Source organism: Pseudopodoces humilis, chromosome 7 (genome assembly GCF_049639895.1).
Source record: "Pseudopodoces humilis isolate 2021_Gansu_Grassland_sample_001 chromosome 7, ASM4963989v1, whole genome shotgun sequence".
Lineage (NCBI taxonomy): Eukaryota > Metazoa > Chordata > Aves > Passeriformes > Paridae > Pseudopodoces > Pseudopodoces humilis.
The window spans coordinates 51,380,306-51,403,925 of record NC_142206.1 but is presented as its reverse complement, the minus strand read 5'-3'; the positions used below and the strand labels follow the sequence as shown (position 1 = coordinate 51,403,925).

The 23,620-nt window shown below is 39.9% G+C and overlaps 1 protein-coding gene across 1 annotated transcript in view; it reads right to left on the bottom strand.

Annotated features, from left to right (window-relative positions):
• Positions 1-567: 567 nt before the first annotated feature.
• YY1 (YY1 transcription factor) overlaps positions 568-23,620 on the bottom strand; it is a 34,688-nt gene continuing 11,635 nt past the window's right edge. The window contains exons 3-5 of the mRNA XM_005520133.3: positions 7,308-7,368; positions 4,652-4,810; positions 568-3,582 (exon numbers count right to left, since the gene is read on the bottom strand). Of these exons, the coding sequence (XP_005520190.1) occupies positions 3,400-3,582; positions 4,652-4,810; positions 7,308-7,368 (403 nt within the window). The 3' untranslated portion in view covers positions 568-3,399. The remainder of the gene's footprint in view (positions 3,583-4,651; positions 4,811-7,307; positions 7,369-23,620) is intronic.

Here is a 23,620-nt window from a genome sequence, read left to right as displayed (position 1 = left end):
ACACTTGGAAGAATGATATTCAGCACATACTATCCTCGAATTTATGCATCTTAATTGAGTAGAAAAACCAACCAGCCTCAGTTTTTCCTCAGCATACTGACAAAATATCCTGTGAGCTATGTGATGAGCACATGGAAGCACCTGTTATTACCACTCCTATGCCTCTTTATCTAGCACTTTGAAGGAATTCACTTTCTTCAAGCATTTTAAAGCCTCAATACTCTTGCCATTTCTGGTAATTATTGCATATTTAGCTTTACACCTCCTGTAGAATTAGCAGAAAGTATCTCCACTTGCCTTTAAAACTACATTATTGCTGACAAGCTGTTAGGATGTGTTTGGTATCTGGCTTTGTTGATTGACAACTTGCAGCCATTAAGGGGAAAAGTCAAAATGCACTACCTCAATTCCACAGTGACCCTCTTCAAACAGAAGGTAACTAAAATTCAGTGCAGATTCAGCTGAGGCCCTGGTGTTCTGTTTCACTAAGAATTCATTATCTCAGCATTTCAAATCTGAACCTGTAGTCCTCCTAGAACCTTTTCAAGAAACACTCTCCACAAGTAATTAGTATTTAAGTTCAGTTTGTATTGCATTTACTGACAGACCACAAATAGAGAAAATTCTAGTCAGTTCTACCTTCAAAGTTGGTCTGCCTTTCATTTTGACAGCAGCAGAACCAAAGGTATATGTACAATCAAATGAGCAGTAGAACACGGGTAATGAGTAAACACAGAATTTTTTTGCCAGTTTTAAACTCACATTTCTACCACCCCTCAGATTCTCCTCCCCTTACCTGAACAAATTGGTGGTGTAATGCAGGAACTCAATAGCACGCTGGGAATGGTGGCTTCCAAGTCAACTGTTGCTATTCTCAAATCCTGTAATTTCTTCACTGAAAAACCTTGAGGAAAACTCTGGAATCAATTAAGCAGGAGGTTTCAAGAGCAAGGTGTGCCAATTATACTTTAAAAGCTTAAACAATTTATAGCAGCTGCTCAATGCTAGTATTTATTCATACCCAATATGGAATTAAGTACTTACAAAGCAAGACCTTTCAAAGATACTGCGTGTTGCTACTTACACTCAGGAGTATATTGAGTGCTACTGATTTGAGGCCTAGATGGAAATGTCTCTCTGTAATCAGATGCAAAATAACCAGAGGCAATAACAGTTACAGCTCCCAGTTGGTCCTCAAATCAATATTTAACATAGCTTAGTCTCAAATGTATGTTCAAGGTAACATAGTTCAGTCCCTAATGTATGCTCAAGGATGAAGTACTGACACCTTGCAATTCAATAAATGACTTTATGACAAAGGAAAGCAAACTTCTGTGTAAGCCTAACAACATCACAGATAATGCTTAAGAAAAAATATAAGGTCAATTAGAACTAGACTGAATTAATTTTATTTCCTTCCAAAAAGAATAGACACTAATTTAACTGTATACAGAATTTAATTTAACTATAACTATACAAGTTTCAGTATATTGTCCTGTTCAAAAACTGCTTATATATAAAAGAAAAAATACTGCCAAAATTCTAACGCATACTTTACAATTAAATGTCCAAACTTTCTTTCTACCCCTAACAACCTCAGACTAGAGTTGCAGTGTTCAGATTAACTTATGTATGGATGAAAATTCCCTTGGTCTTAAGTGCAGTTTCTTTATTACCCATGTTTTTGCCACTACCACCAACATTGGACTTAAGTTTTACAGTATTAGCAATGAAAACTTTGATGAACCTTTTAAGAACAGAATTCAGAAAAAGATTAACAACACTTTTTACTGCATTAAAATGTTACATGCCATTAAAAATAATTTATGCATTTCTCTGCATTATCTTGTTTATTAATCTGTCATATTTTACTATAGTAATTGCTAAGTTTTCTTTGAACACTTGAACAAATGATAAGTAACCACTCTTAGTTAGACCATCAAAACTCCATTTAGTTCTTAGAACTTCAAGCTCTTGTTTTGAAACAAAAGGTGTCCAATAAGGTTCCAAGAATTTTTATCATTACAGTCAAACAAGTCAGCCAAAAGAAGAAACAGTTTCTTTTGTTCCTGGTATGATCACCCAAACCCTACCATTCCTCCACTTTCTACTGTTACTGCATTTAAATTGCCAACATTTCTTACCTTGACTAAACAAAGGTTTCCATTTAGTTACTTCCTGTACTGTTTTACCTAGTTGCTGTCCAGGCACACAGAACACTCCTCACTACACTGCCAAGTCTCCAAATCCACCATTCCAGTTAATGGAAGTCTAGGTCACTCAAAACCAGAATTACAGTCAGCAATTCTGTTTAGATATACCACCTGATGTGGTATATCTAACTGCATCACATATTAACTGCATCACAAATCACTGTAATTGAATGCAAAGTAAAGGAAACTTGAGTTTATTTAGCTTCCAATTTCTGAGAGGTCAAGAGGAACTAGAACTGCTCTGGACAACAAAAGAAAATTGACTGCGCTTACAGATCATTTTCTGCCAGATTCTTTCTTTAGGACCACTGTTTTATTGTTGTCCTTTCTATTACATGGGGGATGTACATATTATCAGGTGTTAATAAACGGTCAGTGCCTGTACAATACATTCTACAACTGAGCACCACTTTCTGTAACTGAACAGGCAAAGAAATTACACTGAACATCAGCATCTGGCAGTATTTCTCCAAAAAAAGTGACTAAAATGGGTTTAAATTGATTAACACTATTAAATCACATCTAATATTTGATACTACATGATTTCATTACAGCTATACGATACAATTATACAAAATGTGTTAACATCAAAGAATACAACCAAAATTAAGATAGCAAACAAAACCTATATAATTTTTTTTTTCTTTACAGGAAAATACTTTTGAAGTATGCATGTAACTGCCCGTTCTTTTAAAGAAATCTACCGCAAGCAAGTTATCAACCTCCAGAAAATCACACATAGCATTACTACGCATATCCCCAAAAAGTGTACAATATGCACACTTGGAAAATACAAAATTAAAAAAAATCGTAAGCAACAGGTGAGCTTCATATTTATAAGAATGTGAAAAGAAGTCCAATTTTAGCACTGTTGTATAAAGAATTGTCTTTTCTGATGCAAGTTCATGAGCTGACCCGTCCGGTTGGGGCCACACTTTACAAAACACCGTGTTCTTGAAACGGGGTTACAGACCAAGGTGGAGCATCATAACAATGTCACCTCAAAGTTTTCTGTGTGATTTTTTTTTTGCTTTTTATTTACTACTTATCAAAACACGTCCTTTAGGCTTGTAGGGTTCTTTTTTTAAAATTCTTTCCTAGAAACAATATACAAAGGGGAGGCGTATTTCTTTCCAATTGATTTTCCTGTAAGATGCTTTGAGTTCAAGAACGTTCTGCTCAACTTTCACTGGTTGTTTTTGGCCTTAGCGTGTGTTAAGATGTGAGATTTCAGGTTGGTTGATTGCGCAAACTTCTTATTGCAGCCGTCAAACGGGCAAACGTAGGGCCTGTCACCAGTGTGAATTCGCACATGTGTGCGTAAATTGAAGTCCAGTGAAAAACGCTTTCCACATCCTTCAAACGTACACTGTTGGAAGGAAAAGAAATACTCTGTTAGCTGGTGGAACTCATCTCCCTCACTGACCAGAAAAACAGTCTTTCATTCACTAGACTGCTTAAACATGAAGCCAGAGGCTGAAGATTATTATGGGTAAAGCTGTGGGGATCCCCTGTGAACTGCACTAAAACCTATATTCAAAGAGGGAAATAAATGACCTCCAGCTTGCAAGTAATCATTTCCACTAAAAACACCTTCTCTGCATGTGAAATAGTACCTACACTGTATGACAGAACAGAAATGTGATTCCACATCAGAACTTCCCCCTTTGAGTGATGACTTGCAATGGTTTTCTCATTTTACCTGCTTTACTTTTAAGATAGGCTTGATATAAAGAGGACAGCACATTTAATGTCAAAAACTTACATTTACCACACTGAATATTCAGTATATGCATCCAAGTAAATGTCTGAGGACTGCAATTTTTGAAATAATTTACTTTAGAAAATAATCAGCAACATAAAAAACACGTATCTGAAGTGTTTTCTGGGGAACATGTATATGCTCAAGACTAAGAATAATTTTAAAGATTTATAGGGGTTATCATATGAAGAGGGTAGGGGACCTCTGGTGGCAGAAGCTCATGTGACTCCATATAAATGGAAAGAGATTCAGTGACTCCATCGTTTTGTTGAAAACTGATTAATAACCCCTACTGAAAATTAATACCCTGAGGTAACTGAGCAAACAGCCCCAAGTCTCAGTTGTCCACATGCGCTAAGCTGAAAAGATGATGAGGCAAAATAGACATGTTCTTATTTCTCTAATAATTGCAGACTCCATTTTTAAAGAGAGTAACTTTACATCGTTTTTTGAAAGGTATCTCCCATGTACATCACATCTGCCAATTTCTAAGGGAAGTCTATGTAAATAATTAAATGATAGCCTAATTAACTTACTGGGGCTCCCAGTTTTTCAGGTGCCTCATCTGATTTTAGAAAAGCCCTAGTATGCCCAAGTCCTATGGAAGCCAGGTTATAGCTAGTCTCCAGTATTCCCAGCTTAAGTGGGGGCACTCATGCCTGCAGGTTACCAATACCTGAAAGGGTTTCTCTCCAGTGTGAACTAGCTGATGCCGCTTTAGTTTCGAGCTCTCCACAAAGGCCTTGCCACATTCTGCACACACGTGTACTCGAGGACCATGAGTGTGCAGATGCTTCCTCATGGCAGAGTTGTCCCTGAACATCTTTGTGCAGCCCTTAAAAAGAACAGTGAAACTCAATTAGTAGATAAGCTAGTTCTCATAAAGAAGGTTTTATTTGCTACAGTACAAACATTTTAAATACTTTTATATCCTGAATACTTTAAGAGTTGTCAGTGAAAAGAACATCCCTTACATTTATTTTTAAAAAAGCAATACAAGAAAACTAATAATTTGAAAAGCTGACCAAAAAACCCCCTAAACCCAATACCAAAGAAAAAAAATCCTAAACCCTTTCCTCACTCACTATTATGATCCATGCGTAGTCAAATAATAGGACAGTCTCATGGAGAAGATGAAGCTCTGACAGAAGCAAATGAATAAATCAAACAAAAGCACCTAACAGGTTTCAGAGGAAAAAACAAACACAAAACAAAAATCCAACCAATAAAACAAAAGACAGGAAAAGAGTTCATGGATACCTATGGCATACTCTTCAAAGTGCTATACTCCGAGAACAACGGTACTACAATGTATTACATGGTCTCTAATATACCACAGATTATTCCCTAGTACCAACTGGTATGTGCACCATCTCCCAACATTCTGTCCTCTTCAGTCTCTGTATTCCTCATTTCTGAGAACAAACAGAACAAGAGGGCTTCCAGCACATAACAACTTACAGGACTTTGGAACTACCTTATCCAAACTGGCCACAGCAGACTGATCACTGCCACCTTGGGACAGAGTGCCACTCGTGCTGCAGTTTAAACCCACAGAGTGATACTGGGCAGTGGAATAAGATGGGACTATAGCCTGAGTTAGCCCCACCTCAATCCAAAAGCAGAAGATACATTAACTCGGGTACAGCATCACAAGTCTTAACCTGGGGGTCAACCCTGCATTGACAGAGGAATACCACTTCTGGTAGGTTAAATGCTTAAGAGTTATGCTTAAGCCAGCAGTGACCTGGGGCTCTATTTGCCTAAACTTTCTACATTTTTTTCACTTCTTAATGCCTCCTCAAGGTTCAAAATATATCATCAAATCCTATTAATAATCATAAATCCTATTTGTACTACATGTGATGCTGTTTAAACTTATATAAAGCTAGTATGTCAACATCGCTGTGTTTGAGGCATAAAATTTAACAACAGTACCCAAAGGACCATTAAATTGCTAATCTTAAATTCTGCAGGCTTTTTTTTTTTTCTTCCTACTAAACAAACACATTTAAAAAAGCTTTGTTTCTTACAAATAGGGTGAAATGTCACTTTCAGGAGTTCTCTCTTCAGGTACTAGAACCTCTTTGGCTAATTTTGAAATATTGTGCCACCATTCGGGGTACATAGCAGAACTGGGTGGGGCAAAGCAGCGCCAAAGTAAACAGACCATCAACTTTTTTTCTGCATTTATTTCAAAGTCCCTTCTTGCTTCTGAGAGCAGCAGGTACAGCTACAATATGTTGGTTTTTTTGTTTGTTTGTTTGTTGGTTTTTTTTGGTTTTTTTTTTTTGTTAAACTGAATTCATAAATGCATCAAGGCTACAAACACTACAAGATAGAAAATGGAAAGATAGAACATTCTTTTCCCACCCCCCATTTAGATGAAGTTGAGGCTATGAAAAAGTAAATGAAAGAAATGAAGGTATAATTCCTTGGTAGAGTAAACATAACTGTTCTCTTATCTCTGCATACCGTACTACACAAAAACATGACACTTTTAGAATGGGGAGAATTGGAAATCAATATAAGCACAAAGAGGAATTCAGAAAATTCCTTACAACACGGCTGTCAGAAAATAGCCTTCTATTCATGCTCTCTAAAGGATAACTCTAATAGCTATCTGTCCTGATTATTTGCTTAGGCTCACACTTATCTAGACCAGAAGTCAGCAAGATTGTGTTTGTCTTTCTTTGTTACAGACTAAGTCAGCTAAAAGAAGCACTACAAAAGCTGGATAATGCAGTAAAGCCACAGGCTACCAATCTAGGTGACTGGCAACATTTATTCAAGACAGAAGCTTCCCTGCTACCAGTGGATCAGAATCGTATCTCCAAGATGCCTGCCTCTCTTTCATGATGATGCACTTTCCAGCTCTGTGGAATGTAATTCTGAGTCTTCCAATAGAGCTGACTTTGGCATCTGCACCATAAATTGCTGATTCCTGATCTAGACTCCAAATCTGTCATAGTTTCCAAGCAGAGGATATATAGATCTTAGGAACGTACTTTGAACAGCTTTCAGAACATTCTTTCAAGTATGTATTCTTGGGTGTCGGGAAATCACAACAGTAAACAGCATGTTAGGGACTGTGCATCATGGTTACCAGAAGATTAGGGATGCACTAACCTTAAGACAAGGAATGGGAATAATATATTATTCAGTGAAAGGTTTTAAAGGAAGCCTCTAAAGAATGACAACTAAAATACATTTAACTGAGTGTATTCTATTAACAGTAAGATATTTTAGTTATTCATTCTCAAGAGAAAACATCAATACAAAATTCTGATCTACAAATTACTATCCACTCAGAAGCTGAGCACTTCACTTACTTTGTGAGGACAAGCTATCGTTCGTGGAGCATCATCTTCTTTAATTTTTCTTGGTTTCATTCTTAAAAGATAAAAAAAATACAACAAAATATTAGTAGAAACACATTAGTAGACAGTTCTTCTCCCCTAAGTGCCTACATAATGAGCACATTTTATCCCACAGTATTACATGTGCCAGTGGTATTCACTTTAACATTTTCAAAACCTTCATAAAAATATTAACAGTATAATTTAGCATTTGGAATGCTCTGCTTTTCCAGAAGGACCTCTCAAATATAGACTAAGACATTCAATACTATCTTCTTAATCCTCTGAATATGTGGAAATTGAGGTATTTCTTTTTCCTGACATATGCTAATTATAATTAGGAGGTTTTGTTTGAAAACTCCATTTTTGTTGTGCCAGTACCCATGTGGCCTATTTAGCTTCACTTCCTCTCCATCCATGTAGCAGAACATGAAGGAGTATAGGTTCAATCATTCTGCAGCATTTTCATCACACAAGACTTCTAAAGAAAACTCTACAGAAGCAGGGAAAGCAGAATCAGGCAAGTTGTGGAATCTACACAGACAACACAGACATCCATTTCAACCATAGAAATGATAATTATTCTTACTTTAAGCTATTGTGCACACAGATTCCACTCTCAGCAACTGACTATTCTGTGGGTGCCACTCCACTGCTACATAAGGAGCCCAGCAAAACTGCTTGTATGTGTCAGATCTATTTTACATACAGTAAGACTCTGTACAAAACAATCCTAGAACAGTTTGGTTGTAACAACCACCTGTCCAAGTCAGAAGAGACAGATGTGATTCTGGGAAAGTGCACTGCACTTTCAGCTGTCTTTATTTCTCAAATCTGTGGTGCTGTCTTCAATAAATTAAAAAGAAAAGGTTTCTCTCCATCTAACTATAGCAGTAGGTGGGTGTAAATAAATTGATCCCCATACAGCTGAGATTCCCTTAGGTAAGCAATGAGATTTTGCACATTCCCAAACCTTGCTGTGGAAGCAGAGCTAGTCTGCTCATGTGGGTTACTGAACTGTTTTTCCTGGCAGTACAAGACACAACAGTTCCCTTGGGACAAGGGGGCTATGTATCATATCTGTAAATTAATCCACAGGTTTGGTGGTGTCTCAAACAGAATGAGTATCTTGAAATTAACAAGATAATTGGAATTATCAGAATCACTCTTCTTAATGTCAAGAAGGAAAAGTATCTGTTGCTATCCATGACAGTCTTACCCGCATGAGTTCTCTTTTTGAAAACTGATATAAAAGAACAAGGTTGGTGGAATATATTTCCAAACAATGCATATATGTACATTTTTACACCCCTTTTTATTAATTTATGTAACAATGGCTAAACAGCAGCTCTTAAAACACTAAAAAACTTCCCAAGAGCTGTAGGGAAAATAAACTAAAATGCCTCCATTCTGACCACAAAAACATTTGGTTTTTGCAAGCGGAGTCCAGACTTCTTTGGTACTGTCACACTCCTACAGATGAAATCTGCTTTCACCTGTTTCCTTCACATGGAATACTGAGAGAAGAGGGTGAATTAAGGCAAGAGCAGTGAAAGCAACTCCATCAGAAGTCCTCAAGACCCAGGAAAATCATCTTACAACTGCCAGTGGAGTGATATGCGAGGGATAAGTCTCCTCTGGCTCTGTCAGCTATCTCTGGTCCCTCACGTTGAGTCCTTTCAGTAGTGCAGACTTAGCAGAGTTCAAGTGACCATCTACAGACTAAAGCACTTGACAGCCACTTCACAGACAACACTAAACCCCAAGGATTTAGCTGCTGCTTTTCTTCTTTTCTCTAAGTGGGCACTTGGGAAACTCTTGTTTGCCTCAGCATCTCCAGACTACACTTCGTAGGTACAGAGCTAACCTGAAGAACACTACAGTCTCCTGCAGGGTTACAAACACATTTACAGATATTAACAGTGACTTGCGAATGGTGTACAGTATTTGTGTTGACAAAGCTCCTCCTGTGCACCACACAACCAGCAGCATAACTAGGATTTTATCAACTTAAGGGCAGAAATATTCTGAACACAGCTGTGAGAAATGAACTTGTAAAAATTCGTAAAAATCTAAATAAATGTATATAACAATAACGAAATAAAATATAAAGTACAGTATGACACACAAGCCCTTCCCAGATCTAGCCACGAATTCCCACTCAAAGGATAACGATCCTAGCCGGCGCCCATCAACAAAAGAATAGACAGGACGCGGCCCATCAAGCTGACAGGAAAAAAAAAAAAAACTCCTCAAACTGACAAGGACAGGCTCGGTGACCATCAACGGGGAAGAATAGGCAGGACACGAAACATCAAGCCAAAACGGAGAGAGGCACCGACGAGATATTCATCAACCGGACCCGAACACCTCGCCTTGGCGGGCTACCGTTGGGGGAAGCCATCAAGTAAACAAAAGGAAAAAATCCAGCCGAATATCCATCGGCTCCAACCCGGATCCAGCCATCCCATCCGGATGGCCTGAACCACAAGAGCCACTTCAGAATTTCTTTACATATGAGGAGACTCGGTCCGGACGTCCATTCGACTCTATTCTCCAATGCCAGGAAATCAATTCATACGACACTCAAGGACTGTTGATGAATGGTGCCTGCCTGGAATTTGGCCTCAAGGCTAAAAATCCCTATAAAAACCCCGGACAGTCTACCCTCCTGCGTGGATTTGGGAACACCTATACCTTTGAGTATAGACCCCTGTCCCACCCAGCGCTGCGCTGTTTGTTTTATTGTGGTTTTCCCTCATTGTTTATTTTTTTTATAGAAATTGTTTTATAATAAATTGTTTTTATTTAACCCAAATCTGCCTTTGCATTTATAACAGATTGGTGCCGTGACTCGGATCGGAGAAACTGCGGGGAATCTCGCTGCCCAGGACGGGTACCCCCGCTGATTTTGGCGGCTGGTGAGTTGAGAACCCCCGTAGTTCGTTCCGATATCCGAACCAAATTTAGGCGGAGGTAAAAAACCACAATAAAAAGGATAAATCCGGATCGGAGAGCTCGGAAGGCACGGAGCCTTCGGGAGCCGCGGGCTTACTTTGCTCGTAAAACGTCTAGTGCGCACAAGGGACACCCACGCAGGAAAAATAGCTGTAAGTACTGCTGGTTGAGCGGGGCGATCGGGCGAGTGTGTGAGACGTGATCTGATCACGAAGCGAGTGCGGACTTCAAGGTCGCGTTTCCATCCTCCCGCGAGGGAATTGGCCGGCCGCGAAGGAAGCGATACAGAGTGAAAGTTTTTTTTTTCCCTCGGCACACACTGGTAAAACCTGAGACCAAAGGGTGTCTCGGGAACTGATCGCAAGGGATACTAAGAGGGGAAGGGACGTCTTGTCGAGCTCGAGGCTGGTAAACCCCTCTTAGTACCGGACCCAGGGAGAGGACCAGGGAAGAATCAAAAGTTCCGATTACAAGAGACCTCAGCTCAGCTCGCTGAAAGGTGAGTATCGGCAAATTTTGATTCCTAAGTACACAACGCAGAAACTGATATCGACTCACGGAGAAGTCGAAGAAAGGTAAGAATATATTTGCGAAGTATAGGGCAGAAAAAGAGTAAGCTTCAAGGAAGAAGCACAGGAGAAGATTCCTCCGATCAGGGGGAGGAAATCACCAGACATCCCACTGGAAAGTCCCCTTGGGGTGGATGCTAAACCCCTGGGAAGATTGTCCCCAGAGGAAGGGGAAATCAAAGGAGAAATTAATACATTTATTGTATAGAGGTTTTGGGGAGGACAGGAGTTGAGAAGTCACCTCACTTGGCCAGTGTTAGGCACATTTGAAAAATGGACGTGTAACAAGTTGTTCTCCTATGTGGAGAACAAAGTCCCCTCAGATCCTGAGGAGAGGGAATACGCCAAGCTCTGGGTAAATGTCAGAGTAGGGCTATTTCCAATAAAACAAAAAGAAAAACGTGAGTCGAAAACTGAGTCCTGGGAACCCCTCGATCACTTACCACCCCCGTATCGAGGACCAGCGGGACCTTCCTCTGTAGATCAAGAAATGCCCACAGCACCCTTGGGCCCCCGAGACCAACCCACTGAGATACGTGTGTCTCAGACGGGAGACTCGGGGCCAGCGTCTATGCCAGCAGCCCTTTCCCTTCTCCCGCCTGTAAACACCCCACCCACACCAACCTCCTCGAAGGTTTTTTCGGCGCAAGGCTGGGGAACACCCTACCCATCCCTGCCGGCCCACCCGCCACAACCGGGACCCTCCCATACAACGGAGGGGACTCCTCCCTTCAACCGGGTGGCGGCAAAATTCCCACCATTAATAACAGGGAGGCAACACACAATCAACCAATTCCCCTCCCGCAAGTAGAACCCGTTTAAGAGGCGAGAATGATAGATAATGAATGGGGGAGAGAGTGAAGAGGGGCACCGGTTGCTCCCTCTTAAAGAAGTACCGACGGCCCCGGGAGTGATCGGTTTTGTGAATGTCCCCCTTAACTCTGGAGATGTAAGAGCATTTAAAAAAGAGATGGGGCGGTTGTTAGATGACCCTCTCGGAGTGGCTGAGAAGTTAGATGAATTTTTAGGGAGTAACATTTATACCTTTGACGATCTTATGGCAATCCTGAGATCACTGTTTAATCCGGAGGAAAGAGAAATGATTAAACAAGCCGGGATCAGAGACTGGGACAGACGCAATCCACAGGGGGTGGCAGGTAACCAGAAAAGGCCTAGCGCAAAGCCCGAGCTGGAATGCACAGACAGAGGAAGGCAGACGGAACATAATGGATTTAAGGAGCATGATTGTACAAGGTATAAGAGAAGCGGGTCCCTAGGGGCCAGAACATTAGCAAAGTTTTCAAAGAGTGTCAAGGAAAAAAGGAACCACCCACTGAATAGATCGAGAGATTACGGCGAAGTTTACAGATTTACTCTGAGACTGACCCGAACTCTCCTGTGGGGGAGGTTCTGTTAAAAACACAATTTGTTGCTAAATCTTGGGAAGATATTAGGAGGAAATTAGAAAAGATTGAGGGGTGGCAAGATAAAAGTCTTCAAGAGCACCTAAGGGGAAGCTCAAAAAGTGTACATGAGAAGAGAAGATGAGAAGCAGAAATCGCAAGCTAGAATTTTAGTAACAGCGGTAAAAGAAGTCCAGAAACAAGAGCAGATGCAGGGTAAGTTTAAAACACTACCCGGAAAAAGTCGAGGTTCTCACTGGGCAGCCCCGGCCCCACGGAGAGAGAGCCCGGAATGCTACTACTGTAAAAAGGTAAGACACGTTCAGCGGAATTGTAAACAAAGAATAAAAGATGAGAAAATTTTTCAAGAAGATTAAGAGTGTCAGGGGCTCTTTAATTTAGAGATCAGAACATCCAAGAAGCCCTTGATAAAATTAAAAAGTGGGCCCCTAACGACAAGAAGTAAGTTTTCTTGTAGATACTGGGGCAGAGAAAAAAGTACCCTGCAGAAATTGCCATACGGATGTGTGGCTAGCAGAGAAAAAGTTTTTGTAATCAGTGCAAAGGGAGACCCCTTTGAAGTGCCTGTAATAAAAGATGTGGAAATAGAATTGAAAATAAAATTTGCTTAAGGAATTTGCTATTAGTAGAAGAAGCAGATTACAATTTACTGAGAAGGGACATGATTGTTGCTTTAAGAATTAATATCTTGATTAAAAAATTCTGAATTAGTGGTGAAAATATTTAAGTTGACTCCTAAAAATGAAAAGAAAATAAACCCTGAAGTATAGCATTCAAAGAGAGAAGGGAGTTGAAACAAATAATTGATGACCTCCTAAACGAGGGTACTTTAGAGCCTTGCATGTCTCAACACAACACCCCCATCCTAGCTGTAAAAAGACGGATAGTAGCGTCCGATTAATCCAGGACCTACGAGCGGTAAACGCTAAGACCCGGACTAGATTCCCGGTGGTGGCCAACCCCTATACTTTACTAAATAGACTCACACCAGAAGATATGTGGTATAGTGTGATTAATTTGAAAGATGCTTTTTAGACTTGCTCTGGATGAAAGGAGTAGAGATTATTTTGCATTTCAGTGGGAGGACACAGATACAAACCGTAAGCAACAGCTAAAGTGGACGGTCCTCCCCCAGGGGTTTGTGGAGTCTCCGAACCTTTTCGGACAAGCTTTAGAACAAATGTTAAAACCCAATTTGCTCTTGAAGACAGGACAAAAGCTTTCACAGTATGTAGGATGACTTGCTAATAGCTGGACCGACTGAAGAGAGTGTGAAGAAAAGCACGATTGCCTTGTTAAACTTTCTAAAGAAAAAAAAAGTTTGAAAGTATCAAAATCCAAGCTGCAATTTCACAGAGCCTGAAATAAAAAATAAAATACCTCAGACATTGGATATCTCAAGGAAAAATTAGACCCGGAGAGGGTAGCAGGACATCCTTGCATTGCCTGCACCAAAAACAAAAAGGCAAATTAGACAAATTCTAAGGCTCTTGGGATATTGCAGGCAGTGGATTGAGGGTTTCAGTGAAAAAGTGAAGTTTTTGTATGAAAGATTAAACACTGACAGGCTGAAGTGAACTGAACAGGATGAGTCTAATTTCCAGAAATTAAAAACTGTTCTTATGACTGCCCCGGTACTAACTCTACCAGATACGAATAAAGAATTCCAGTTGTTTGTGAATGTGAGTAAACAAACAACACAGGGAGTCCTGACTCAGAAATGGGCAGACAAAAGAAAGCCTATAGGCTTCAAAGATCTTAGATCCAATCAGTCGGGGTTAACCTACGTGTTTACAAGCAATTGTAACAGTGGCTCTGTTAATAAGAGAAGCAAGGAAAATAACTTTTCCTCCCCTGGTAGTTTTACACTCCCCACGATGTGAAAAAACATATTGCAGCAAAAAGCAGAGAAGTGGCTGACTGATTCCAGGCTTCTAAAATATGAAGCCATCTTAATCAGCTCACCCGGTTTAGAATTGAAAAAACCACTGCACAAAAAATCTCCTGCTCAGTTTCTATTCAGAAAAATTAGTACATGATTGTTCTAAAATCGTAGAGCTGCAGACCAGATAAGTTACATCAACGCAAACTGTGATTGTTTTTCCATTTATACATTTTAAATGTGCTTGTTGTAAACAAATTTGAGTAAGCCACTGTTGGGGAGAGTACAAACCTAAGAGACTGTGTACCAATTGTCTGACTAAAGAACAGGAGCTGACTAGCCGTTTCTTAATACTTGCCACCAGGGCGAGATTGTAGGAACTCGACTTCCTGAGTGGTGGTTCCTACTTTTTTCAAAAGGGGATAAGAGGGAAACTAGACTCCAAGGCAGAGGCTTTGGAAATTGAGTGCCGAAAGACAATAAAAGTACCGTGCAGGACAGACACGATTAAGTCGTCTCGGTGGGCTACCTTTAAAAGGAGATACGCCATAAGAACTACAAGGGCCCCTGAAGAATATCCCTGCTGCCGGGAAGATGGTAATCCCCGCCGTATATTTTTATACGGGCGAAGGGCAAGGCAAGGCAGAGGGATACACCGGTGGGGAATCCTGATGTTCCTGAGTCTAGCCGTGTGCTTAGCCGAGAGAATGATTCCCGAGGTACCTCCGGGGGAGCGTCTCCTGGGGAAGTGTGAGCAGTGTCAGACTGCCACAGATACCAGACGAATAGTTAACTACTGTCCTCCGGAACGTTGTTTGTCTAACAGCACTCAGTATAATCTTTGTGAATTAAAGGGGAAGGTCCAGTGTTACCACTCAGGGGCAAGGCTTAAGAACGGGCAGTCTAAAACTCCTATGAAAAGAAAGACTGAAAATTCCCATTTCAGGTATAAGAGAGAAGTGGAAATGATTCCCCCAATTCCAATCTGCAGTCAATGTAACAAAAACGGTCTAGATAGGGGGGGAAAAAAAACAATCTCCCTTTTTGGCATATTATGCGGTTAACCCTTTATGTTACAATAAAGCGAATTTAAAAATGTGTACCATGGGAGGGAAAGTATATTGGGAAAGTAAAAATTTAAAACATGAAAAAAAAAGGCTTTTTTAATAATGAACCGATAATCCTTGATTTGTTAAAAAGTAGTGATGACCGGGTATGTTTGCAATTCAACCAAGTATTCTGCTTCTCCAGGGATGAGGAAGGGGTAGGACCTGAAAAACAAAATAAAACAATTAAACCCTAGAGTTAAAGAGGCAAGAAGCAGAAGCTCAGAAAAAGAAACTAGAACAGGAGAGGCTTAACTCTCTTAGTGAAACATTATGAGCAATTAGAGAAACAATACAGCAATTGGGGGTTGCCAAACCCCAACCAGAATCTTTTCATAGATCTAATGCAAGAAATAGCCACAGAATTAGGTCTATCTAAACTGTTAGATCTGTGGCGGTTTAAAATCAGCTGAAAAGATAGCCTTGGGAAGGGAGAAGGGACTAACCCCAGAGTAACTTCTAAAAATGAGAAAGCTCTAAAATATCAAAAACAAAACAAAGACCAGAAGGAAAAGAATTCACTGATTTAGTAGGCTATACCCCGTGTGTAAGCACACTCACAGTGAATTCGGAAAGCAAAAACAAAAACCTGGCAACCTGAACCACCCGCGGGCTATTGGAGTCGCTCCGGGGGAAATAACTGTGAATGGATGGAAATAATTGAACTTTTACTGGTACAAAAACTCTGGGGCCAATCCCTTCCATGAGCTAATAGGATTGAAAGAATATTGTGATGATCCGGAGAAGTTGAAACAAGGGTTAAAAAGCTCCTAATAGTATATATTAGATATGTGGAAAAGGCATACAGCGAGCTACCCAGAAAATAGAAAGGATCCTGCACACTTGGAATAATTCGGTCCTTTTTCTTTACTCTACCTAAAACAGAGAGTAAATCATTGAGCCCCTCTCTTTGAGACATTAAACAGACAAAGGAAGGAATTAAAACGGAAACTACCAATAGCGGGAGGCAACCAGAAGTAGAACGAGGAAGAATGACACTGCCAAAAGGATCATTCAATATTACGGGCCGCTACTTAGGCAAATGATGGCAGCTGGGGTTACAGAACCCCCATTTATCTCCTCAACAGACTTATCAAGGTGCAAGCGGGGGGAAAGATAGTTTCCAAACACACTTCAGAAGCCCCAGAACCCCCAGCCAAAACAAACATTCACAAATGAGAGCTTTTGTGTACCAAAACAGACTAGCTCTCGATTATTTGCTAACCGAGGAGAGAGGAGTGTGTGGCAGATACAACGAATCGAGTGATGTATAGAAATAGACGATTACGGAGAAACAATAAAAAGATTGGCTGCTGAAATTAAAAAGGTAGCTCATGTGCCAGTCCAAAAATGGAATTCAATCCTACAAGCCTCCTGGTGGGACCAGATATTCGGGCAAGGGGCTTGGTGGAAGAAGCTAGTATTTTTCTCACTTGTTCAGTTGCCAGAATCATTTTCCTTCCCTGCTTAATTCCTTGCTTCATCAGACTAATTCACTCTGTTGTGCAAGGAATGCAGATTGCCACACTTCCAATTGATCCTGAGAAAGCGCAAGGGAGACCTTTTCCTCTCTCTAAATAATGAAATTAGAGGAGGAAAAAGAAAACGAAAATGTGATTAAAGCCTTAAAGAAGTTTGAAAATAAATATAAACCTGGCACAAGCATATAGTGAGAATTCGTTAACAGACTGAGAAAAAAGATGAATGTGAGTAAAAAAAATTATAGTCCTCCTGCAGAATTGGATGAAATAACACGAATTTTTAATGTAATGAATTATTAGGCGGGGGACTGTGAGAAATGAACTTGTAAAAATTCGTAAAAATCTAAATAAATGTATATAAACAATAACGAAATAAAATATAAAGTACAGTGTGGCCCACAAGTCCTTCCCAGATCTAGCCACGAATTCCCACTCAAAGGATAACGATCCTAGCCGGCGCCCATCAACAAAAGAATAGACAGGACGCGGCCCATCAAGCTGACAGAAAAAAAAAAAAAAAAAACTCCTCAAACTGACAAGGACAGGCTCGGTGACCATCAACGGGGAAGAATAGGCAGGACACGAAACATCAAGCCAAAACGGAGAGGCACCGACGAGATATTCATCACCGGACCCGAACACCTCGCCTTGCGGGCTACCGTTGGGGGAAGCCATCAAGTAAACAAAAGGAAAAATCCAGCCGAAATATCCATCGGCTCCAACCGGATCCAGCCATCCCATCCGGATGGCCTGAACCACAAGAGCCACTCAGAATTTCTTTACATATGAGGAGACTCGGTCCGGACGTCCATTCGACTCTATTCTCCAATGCCAGGAAATCAATTCATACGACAATCAAGGACTGTTGATGAATGGTGCCTGCCTGGAATTTGGCCTCAAGGCTAAAAATCCCTATAAAAACCCCGGACAGTCTACCCTCCTGCGTGGATTTGGGAACACCTATACCTTTGAGTATAGACCCCTGTCCACCCAGCGCTGCGCTGTTTGTTTTATTGTGGTTTTCCCTCATTGTTTATTTTTTTATAGAAATTGTTTTATAATAAATTGTTTTTATTTAACCCAAATCTGCCTTTGCATTTATAACACAGCAAACTATTTTTGTTCCTGTACAGTAGTCTCCTCATTGTTTTCACTGTAACTTGTTTTTTCAAGACTACAGACCAAGCCAGTTGACCTTATTGATTAGACTTAATTTCTATAATCCAACTGGAGTACAGAATGATTGTGCTGTTTTTAGTTTACACAGTCTCTTTGAGTAAAGTATTAAAATACCTGACTCCAAACAAGTGATTGGGATTAACTGACTGACTGCACTCTCCAGTGAGGTTCCAGACTCAATAGTACTACAGGTACTGAGGCTGTAGGAAAACACACACACACACAAGCTGTCTTTACAGTACCCCTACAGAAAACCTTCAATTACCTTTAGCATGGGATTCTCCTTATTATATCTCTGTGATTTAAAAAAAAAAAAAAAAACAGGAAAAGGGACGGAAATGAACATCTGTAATTGTATAAATGATCACAGAAGAATGATATGACGAGGCAGGACATGAAAGAACAGAGTGTCATGATTTAATTCCATTAGAGAACAAACATCCTTAGGAGACAAAGCTGGTGCCAAAACACCTCCTTCTAATTCAATCAACCTATTAAATGTTGGCTGAGTCATCCCCCCAGCCCCAAAAAAATTAAGCAAAAAAAAACTTCCGAAGTCTGAGATCTGTATCCCTGACATGATCAGAACGAGTAAAGCCACTATTGTTCCAAAGTCTTAATTGGCCACCTGTAAAGGGAGTGACTAGACCAAGAGAACTGCTAACAAGAGATTGTTGTGGAAAACAGATTTAGTGGGCAGTGCCTGCATTCTTACACTTTGTGCTAAATCCTCTTCCTGACTCTTGTATCTTACCTCTGGTATTAAGTCAATCTTTGAGAAAGAAATGCTGCAACAGTGCCATCTCTAAGAGGCTGTTGAGGTAGAGTGAAAAGGAAAATACCCCAGGCCTGTGCAGCATGGAAGCTTGAGGAACCGATTGCAGGTTTTTCCAGTTCAGTGTCTGAGCAGGCATATAACACGAATGTCCATCCAGGGCTTTTTGCTATTCAGGCTTTGTTTCTAAATTAAGCAATACCAGCCCAGTAGTATACTTGAATATTTGGACACAAATACAAAAAAGTTCAGTTAAAAAATGAGCAATTTTACATCTTCTCGTTTTTCACGTAAGCACAGCAAGTTAAGCCTAAACTGTGGAACAAGACAGTGCTTATGCACAAGGTTCCAGAGATAACCAGGCTTATCAACAAAACAGCAGCAGACAATGCAAAAGAAGAGATGGCAAATGGTGTCCAGGTTGTATCTCAGTGCCACAGTCAGGAGGAAGCTGCTGGGCCCTTTGTACACCTGGGCTGAAGGCATGAGGGCATAAACACACAAGCACAGATACAGTAGATCATTGTGTCAAAAAACACCATTTTGCTCATGAAACTGCAGAAGCCATATGGACAATCCCTCAAGGAAGAACTTCAAGACTTACATATTCAATGCATTAGAAAAAAATATTTTGGTCTTACTTTAAAATTAACTTTCTGCAAAAGGAGACCAGACTAGAATCTGTGCTGTTCATCTTAATTACACTGGTGCAGGTAGCTCTTGCAGATGGTGATTAGACTTTTGGCTCCCACCCAGTAGAGCATCTCTACCAGCTCCATCCAAGTTTTCTTAGCCTGAAACATTAATCAAAAACAGAACTCTAACAAATATCACTACTTAATACAACTACAGACACACATTAGTACTGGGGTGGAACTTCAGAAACAGCTGCCTTTGCAGAAAGTCAATTTACATGGCAAGACCAAAATTTTCATTTCTGCGGTGAGTTTACATGTGTTGAGCCTAGTAAAGGCAACTGCAAATCAATTAACTGTGAAAATCAGGAAGGGTACCTTTTGGATCAAGTCACTGGGACACTGCAACTAAAGGCTACCTCTTAACTTGCACTGGGGGAGTGGAGAGAGGGAATGTGTGACAGCAGAGGAAGCAGGAATGTGTGTAACCCAATAGCTTTACAGAATGAGCTGCATAAAAGCATGCTGCCTTATCCATGCATAAGGAAGACTGAGTGAAATCGCAGGTATTAAACCACTCAGTTTCTCAAAATAAAGAAAGCAATATTGTCATTGTGCATTACCTGAAAGTTAAATCCACCTCCTTTAATCTACATAGCTGAACTGAAAGTACTTCACCCTAAGAGAACCTTAATCCCCACCCCAAATCCCTGTCAAACTCCATAACCTATAGACTTGCCAATTAATGCAATTTAAAAGGCAGCCATAGAAACGATGTCAAAGCTGGGAAGAAAAGAAATATAATTCAAGTAACAGTATAGAATTTCCCTCTTGCTCCATCATCTCCCATTTTTTGCCACCGCTAAAGAGTTCTGTGTTCTCAGCTTCTGCTCCCTCTGTACATTAAGCTAACCTTAATAGCTTTACTCTCTTTTCAGCCAACTCCTTTAACACATCTTAGAGGTCTCTGATGACCAGCAATGATATTCACCTGTGCTGATGTCCACCCTCCTGGCTCCCCAGGAACAGTCAGAGGTGGAGGAAATTATCCACTCTCAACAACAGCAAGTTACTGACACTGCTGCTGTGCTCCCCTCATTCTGCCATTCCCCTTGAACTGCCCTGCTGAGCAGAACCAACTTGAGGGTCACAGCCCCGTGCTACTGCAAGAGTTTGTTTGTGCTGAACAACTCCTGGAACTGGCTAGACTGGCTTCTGGATAAACAAGATGAAAGGGGAGTGGCACAAAGTGTCCTAGGAATCTATCTACACACAACCCAAGAACAGCCAGTGTCTTACCTGCTTCAGTCACAATTAGGAAGAAAACTGCCATAAGAAGTTAATTCACTCCACGATTCTGGCAAAAATTATCCCTAGGTTTGTTCCAGTTATGAGGAATATCATATGTGTAAACAGGGACAGTGACCTCTGCAGTGTGGCATGGAGCAGATCTCCCCTCCCTTAGAATAATACTGGGTAAAGCAATTGTCACTTTACTGCCCTTTAAGCTTCTCTAACAAGAATACAAAAGCATACACCTTATAAAGAGGCCTAAGTCATAAATCTGGATGAACAGAAGGCTTTGCCACTTCTAAGAAGGGTGTTCAATTTCAAACTCTAATGCAGTTTCCTCTTCTGTTTTCTATAGGTTTGGAAAGTGGATAGAAAGGAAGACCAGTCCTCACAATGGCTCTCCCTCAGAAAAGACACCAACATCAGCAGAAAATAAAACCACAAAGAATGAAGGTTTTACCACCATGACCCATTACTCTGCCAATTTCCCTGCTATAGGATATTCCTTCTTATTTGTTTTACAGATGTCTGTGTTCTGTTGTCTTCAGCCAGTTCAGTCATGTATTTGGAGGACAAGAGAGAAGGAGAGGACAACCAGGGATAGCCTTTTTAGTGGTTTGCTTCGAGAGAATTTGCCATATGCACATTCTAGAAATATCCCTGCTATCTTCCTAAGTTTTCACTACCAAGCAACTATGATTTCTTCACAGCTAACTACTGAGCTGTCATCAATTTAGATTTGGATGAAGCATTTTACTCCACTTGAAGGGATTTGTAGTTTCCCGGTCAAAGGAATCAAATGAAAACACGGTAATTTATTAGGTTTTGTCCTTCTGAGCAGATCATTCACAATTAACATTTCACATCCTGATATGATTGCCCAAGAGAATTCCACCTTTTCCTTTTTTATTGCATTTTTAAAGCATGCTAGAGAAAATTCAAGACTCCTAACACAGAATAAAGTAATCAGCAAAAAGTGGTAAACCGCCAGCCAGGTGTAACTTATGGTCATTCGTCTGTGTATTACTGAACATGTCGATGTTCTGACACAGCCTATTTATTCACAATGTTTTCAATGGAATCATAGAATGCATAAGAGCTTTTCCAGGAAAAACTGTCAGAGTTCCAGTTAAAGAATTTAGATTCCTGCTACATGACTCAATGACATATGCTCTAAACCAGGCAGTGAAAGACAACTGTATTGCAAGAGACACCACAACCACTCGCTCTGTGAGAGCCACTGAGCTCTGAGCACTGCTGGCCACTGCAGATGCTCAATTACTACACTTCTTAATTATTTTTTTTAAAGGGCTGCAGAGCTACAAATAACTTCAAACATCAGGTTGGTCCCTGCATTACCTTTCACTAACTAAATAATAATCAGAATACCAGAACCTTGCTCAAAATCTACTACCACTAGAATTTGAGTTTTGTCTGTTTAAGCTCAACCTCAGAACTTTGCTCTTAATAATCAGTGCAAGTATTTCAAAACAGTTTATTCTTAATCAAAATAAGCTACCGTTTGTTATAAACAATGGATCTAGCCTGGTTCAGAGGAGGTAATTTCTACAAATGTATGGTGAGATTCCTTCCTACTTTAATGAAAACCAAAAAGCATCCTTACATAACCTTCTCTCAACTACACACAATGCACTTAGCATACAATTTTACTAGCCAGTTCACACTTCCTTATATGTGGACTGCCACAATTCTTTTTTCAGGTAATCTAAATACAAATTTGTAATTCAAAACCTTACAGCACGTGAAGCTACTTAAGTTTAGAAGCAATTTTCAACTTCATGTGCTGCTAGAAGTTTTCAAAATACAGCTACTGAGAATTTTGAGCTTCTGAACGGTAAAGCAATGAGCACTCTGACAATTTCAGAGAACTTTATACTAAACACACACATTCTTTTAGCATGAAAAAAAACTGTATTCCTTGAACCTCCAAAGCCAACTCCAGCTATATAAACCCAATTTTTATTTCCAGCTTGCTGTGTGAAGCTCCTAGTGATACTGTACACAGCAAGGTCAAGCAATTGAACAGCAGTCTGCAGGTATCAGTACTTGAATCCATCTTATTAGCTAAGGAGTCCCTGCAACACACTTCATTCCAAGAAGACAAGACCTTAACAAGAAATAATAAAATTCTAACCCATACTCTTCAGTCTCAAAAAAATAAATAAACACAATAATTTAAGACATAACATAAAACAAGAGTAAAAGTTTGACAGTCATCAATTCTGACCAAGAAATCAGCCTTTCTTAGAAAATGCATTAAATTCTCATGTATCTACAATTAAGCTATGAGAACAATTTTTCTAGCAACTAGGGGATATTACAATTATATAGTAACATATGTAATATATAGTAATATGACTATATTACTAAAGGTGATATCCACACGAAGTGCTTCCTCTACCATCATGCATTTATCTTCTGACTGAAATGATTATATTTTATCTGCTATGAGAAAAGAAGTTGTACACATAAAACTGAATCTTTCCACTACCTGCTACAAATTCCAGCTCTGGAACTTCCTAGAACATTTTACCATAAATACAGTGAAGTAATAATTTTTAAATACTGCCAGCAGCCACTGCTTTCTCAATAGAAACGTAACTAAAACGTTTTACAATACAGTTCAGAAATATGCAGGCAGATTTGATAGAAGCAGCCTGGTCATTTCAAGAAGCCCAAATCCTGACAACCATTTCAAGTATTCAACTCAATCTGAAGAAAAAAATATTCAGTATTTGCATGGAGAATACCCTGCAAGGAACTATTTCTACTTCCTATCAAAAGACAGCTATTCAGTACTTCAGTGTCTAATAGAACCAAAGATTTTAGCATGTTTTAAAGTAATGGAGAGCACAATTCTAAACACACAATGAGTAAAAATATGTAGGTAACAGTTTAGAACTGGAACACTATGTACACTCAAGAGTATTCCTTAAATTATTTGCTTTCACAAAAAAAATGTA